The sequence below is a fragment of the Malus domestica genome, chromosome 12 (assembly GCF_042453785.1).
Source record: "Malus domestica chromosome 12, GDT2T_hap1".
In the NCBI taxonomy this organism is placed as follows: Eukaryota; Viridiplantae; Streptophyta; class Magnoliopsida; order Rosales; family Rosaceae; genus Malus; species Malus domestica.
The window spans coordinates 5599257-5603884 of record NC_091672.1 but is presented as its reverse complement, the minus strand read 5'-3'; the positions used below and the strand labels follow the sequence as shown (position 1 = coordinate 5603884).

Here is a 4628-nt window from a genome sequence, read left to right as displayed (position 1 = left end):
TTAGTATTGAAAAGTACGTAGATTTAGTAGGGGGTTCTGTAAGCCAAGCAAAGCAACCGGTGTAAGTAGAAGCACTTTTAGCGTTGGGAAGGATCTCTTTCTGAAGAGCTGTTGAGTCCAAACTCTACAAAAAAAGGTTCTAATAAGAATGCAAAACAATTCCTATAATATTAGCATCTTCCCTATCTCAACATGTAAATCGTTGAAGATGATCCTTTCATCTACAAGGTACGTACTTCAGCCTATGGTGTTGTGTCGCTTGCTCCTCGAGCGGAGGCCAAGGAGACTTTTTGCGGAGGTTTCCTCTTTACTCAAAGGAGACGGAATCAAGAGTCGGGGGCTTCTTCCTATCCTTCTCGGAGACAAGTTGGCTTGCTCTAGAACCCGGAACTGAAGCTCTGAAGGATAATCCCTCATGCAACCTATTCGCGGTCCAGCTCCCGTTGTCCACCTGCTGGTTAAATGCTGAGCCAACTGGTATGACTTCATTCCCTTGTGTGAATCAATCCTCTGCATGATCGTTTCCTTTGGCACTGGCTTTTCATCTTCTTCGAATTGATCTTCTTCGAACAAGTTCAGTTTAGGGACCATGAAGTCTTCCTCTGTCAGGACTGATTCTTCAGCTGTTTCGTAACCATCATCCGAGGCAGAGTCTGGAAAGTATTCGCGACAGGTTATTGGTATTCCGTCCTTCAAAATGTCGAAGGCATCGTTCCTTTGTGGTATTTCGAGTTTGGCTATCTTTGAGCAGAATCTTTCAGGTAATCTTGACAGAATAGGATTGGGATTTTCTGCTGAGTTAGACTCCTCATTTCTTGAGTCAGTGTTATCTTGCTCTGTGCCTTCGTCTTTTGTTGTTGTGGTTTCTTTTGGTTTTCGCGGGCTGTTTCTGATGTTGCTGCTCTTCTTTGTAAAGCCTCCTTCTTCGTCGTCAGCTGGACTTCTCTGCAAATTGAAGGAGAATACTTCTTTAGTGAATGCCCTATGCTACTACATAAACTCATCTTCTGAAATTGTAGAAGATAATTTCTCGAACTAAAACAATCGAAGTTTGCTGGGTGTACACATACATTAACATTTGTGAGATCTACGTTGTGTTCCATAAGGAACATTATAAATTCCTGGAAGTTTTCTTCCGTGGGGAGATAATGCCCACTGTGAGGCCAAACTGACTGTTGACATAAACCGAGAAAGAAAAACGAGATGATTAATATTGTGTTAAACATAATCTCATTGGCAGTATAAAGGATTCGATCGTTACCTTCAGGATTCCTTGTTCCACTACTAATCTTCCGGCAGAAAGAGTGGCTCCGCCTGCCAAGAAACTTGAATGTTGAAACGTCCCCTTGCTCTTCTGTCCAACATACAAGGTCTTGGATGTGCTAAGCACAAATATCCATTTTGTATCCTTAGGTTCTGATGTATCAAGAAAGTTTTCACTCTGCTTGTACATGAACTTCCCATCCTGCACTACAACTTCATAAGCCTCCCTTTCGGTCTGCAAAATGAAAGAAATCTTTGTCAGTAATTCGGTTCTCTTTGAAGGTTACTATTAGATTGAAACCTTGGTGAATAAGTATGGACTGTTTCAAATTCCTACACAGAGAACTTAAAACGGAAAATCTTGACTGATGATAATGCTCACCGGGCCAAGATACTTGATACATTGCGCTTGAAGCTTCGACCTAGGGCATGTTTCATGGTTTAATTCTCTTCCATCTCCTATATCAAGCCTGCATTTTTAAGAAACAAACTTTCATAACTACGAAATAGGTGCTATACAATGTTCTTGGTTGTGATCATTAAATGATTCCCCAGATTATTTACTTACCAATAGAAGAATGGCTGTTTACTTTCGCAATGGAGCCATCGTGCGTAGTAAAAGTGAAGATTATGGCCATAGCGATGTCTTGGATCAATCTGTTAGGAGGAAGGAATGGGAGTGAGAATATCCGTAATGAAATCTAGTAGAGTGATTCTAAGCTATGGAACTTACTGCCTCAAGCCAATGCTGCAACGCAAGTTTACGCGCCCTTTTATCCTTCGACAATCCTTTTCCCACCTTCAAAAGAGTTGCAGCAACAAAAATTAGAACCGTAGTTTAGCAGTACACAATACAAGGTCACATAGCTTTAATACTTACCTTGGCAGCTTTAGTTCTTGCCCGAGACCAGCGAGAAACAGCTGTCTCGGGTTTCTGAATGTCGAAAAATGATATAGAGCTCCGCCTTAGTTCAGCAAAATCGAGCACCTTCCACCTACAAATCGAACCACAAAAATATAAATCTAGGCATAAAAAAATTCCATTTCCTTTCATGCCGAAAAAATGGATGTCACAGCTCTTCAAGTTGCAAGTAGACATGAATCAAAGCATACCATCTCTGCTCCACAAGAATTGCACAATCCGCAAGCTGTCTTCTGGTGCGAAAACTCTTATAAACTTTCTGCAGCTTCAATGCAGCCTGGTATTTGGGCTCCTTTAATGAGTTCTCGGATGTCTGCTGTTTCTCTCCAATACCGCTTTCTACTCTAGCAGACACATTGTTTTCCATATCCCCGGCAGGTGAGTTCGCTGAAATGGTGTCTAATTCCATATCTTTCAAGCTAAGTGGTTCTTCAAAGTTCATCTTTACTGAACCAGGTGATTTCATGGTTGTCGTTGGTTCCAAATCACAGCAGGTGTTGGAGCTCAATGACTGCAACGGCTTCCTTTCTTCTTTCGTAAGACTAACTGGACTTACATGAACAGCTCCACAATGACTATCCAAATCATCAAAATCTGCAAGTGGGCAGGATATTGGAAACCCCATTGACCACCAAGGAGTTTATAGATATATAAATTATGCTACAAATAACCAAGACCTGTATCAACAAGATCTATGGGGTCTCTATACCTGCAAAAAATGAATTAAATGTACAGAATTAGTTATGAAAACGTTACGGCATACGTAGTAATATTATGGCTCATTTCATTCCCAGGATTGGATTGGATAACTCATAAAATTCAAGGTATAGTAAAGGCAGAGGCAAATGATTTCCATTTTGAGGGGATTAGACATAAACAAAACATATCGCTTATGATCATGCTATTTTGTAGCGATTAGAAGACGTAAGTTTTCTTCACTGAGTAATTTATTCTCTACCTTCAAGTTGGATAAATTATTTTTCGTTCAACATCCAATCCTAAGCACCAGACGAGCCCGTGTTTAAACATTCAGGAATGGAGTTCTACCGTTCTATACATTGATGGAGACATCCATCTCCTCCTTATTCCTGCTTTTCTACAAGAAATCCAAACATGGTACCTCAAAAGCCATGTTTACAACCTCCGTGCAAATAGCAAAAGGAGGCTTTAAATCCATCAAACGACCAATTCCATATTATGCAACTCCCATTGCAATTTTTCAAAAAACAAATTAAGAATTACGTACTCATTAATGAAGGGTAAACAATAAGCGTTTACCTTAATCAGAGACAGAGTCAAAACGAGAGATGGCACTGGTTTAAGACAAAGATTGAGGAGAGAGAAGAAAAGAAGGGTAGAGAGAGAAAGATGGAGGAGAGTGAGAGGGAGAGAGAGAGAAGAAATGGACATGCAAATGGCAGGTAATGATGAGAGAGAGAGCGGGAAATGTGGGAAGTTGAAAGTTGAAAGTTGAATGGGGTTCTATTTTGTTAAGCTTCGAGCTTAATATACCTTCGTTTCCTTCTGTTTCTGGCTTAACACAGCACCTATACGTTGGCTATATGCTATTCTTGCAATGCAACATTTATATATAGAAAGCTTGGAGTTAGAGAGAGAGAGAGGGAGTCAGTCATAATTGGAGTATGTTCTCCACACATGTGGTATTGACCACATAAGGAAGTTCACCTACTTATAATATATTTGAGGAAAATAGTGCAATCTAACATAGTCATTTACATGTGTCAAACAAATAGACAATGTTAATACAAGTAACATAGTTATGATGAACTGTCTATCTATTAAATGCTTATAGATGATTAAACGATCTTTTATTTGATTAATTTTATAGTGGCCTTTAAATGATGATTAAGAAAATGAATGATTTTCAATTATGAAATTCTATATAAAAAAAAGAAGCGTTAATAGCAAGGACTGAACAAGGTGGTGCACCCCATGGGTTCGGTGCACGTACAAATCCTATTCTCCATACTTTAATGTGATTAGTATCAAGATTTCAGAGTGACGACCAACGGTCTGTTACTATTCACATCAATAGTGTCCCCACAAGTGACGGGCAGTACGGGTCTTGTTGTAACTTGTAACTAGAAGTAGAATAGCTTAATATAAGTATTATTTGATTTTCAATTTATCAACAAGGGATTCATACACCTTAATGACTATATTTTTTTATTACAACAATATATTTATACTAAAGGGTCGGAGTGTTAGGATACCATACCAGATGGCACAATATGGTGGTGACAAGTGTACAAGAGGCTGTTATTAGTTAGTTGGGAACTTAGGATTGGGAGTTAGCTATAAGATAGTGATTTGTAAGAGAAGAAGGCAGTTAATGAAATTGTATTGTTTGTATTGTTCTTCTGTTACTCTCTCTCTGTGCAATTGTGGAAGATGTAGAGTAGGGTTCTAACACGGAGACTTG

At 39.2% G+C, this 4628-nt stretch overlaps 1 protein-coding gene across 1 annotated transcript; it reads right to left on the bottom strand.

Annotated features, from left to right (window-relative positions):
• On the bottom strand, positions 1–3457 carry LOC103449615 (IQ domain-containing protein IQM6-like). The gene is made up of 9 exons (XM_017336379.3): positions 3144–3457; positions 2377–2894; positions 2144–2258; positions 1997–2062; positions 1832–1920; positions 1646–1733; positions 1262–1498; positions 1071–1172; positions 1–945 (listed from the first exon to the last, which is right to left on the bottom strand). Exons 2-9 carry the CDS (start codon positions 2808–2810, stop codon positions 238–240), a joined length of 1839 nt encoding a protein of 612 aa, XP_017191868.2. The 5' UTR covers positions 2811–2894; positions 3144–3457; the 3' UTR covers positions 1–237.
• Between the last annotated feature and the right edge of the window lie 1171 nt (positions 3458–4628).

Coding starts and splice junctions, on each gene's coding strand:
- LOC103449615 (XM_017336379.3), bottom strand. CDS start 2,810: ATGGGGTTTCCAATATCCTGCCCACTTGCAGATTTTGATGATTTGGAT. Junction 2,259..2,376: donor ATTCTTGTGGAGCAGAGATG/GTATGCTTTGAT, acceptor TTCGATTTGTAG/GTGGAAGGTGCTCGATTTTG. Junction 1,173..1,261: donor TGGAACAAGGAATCCTGAAG/GTAACGATCGAA, acceptor TTATGTCAACAG/TCAGTTTGGCCTCACAGTGG.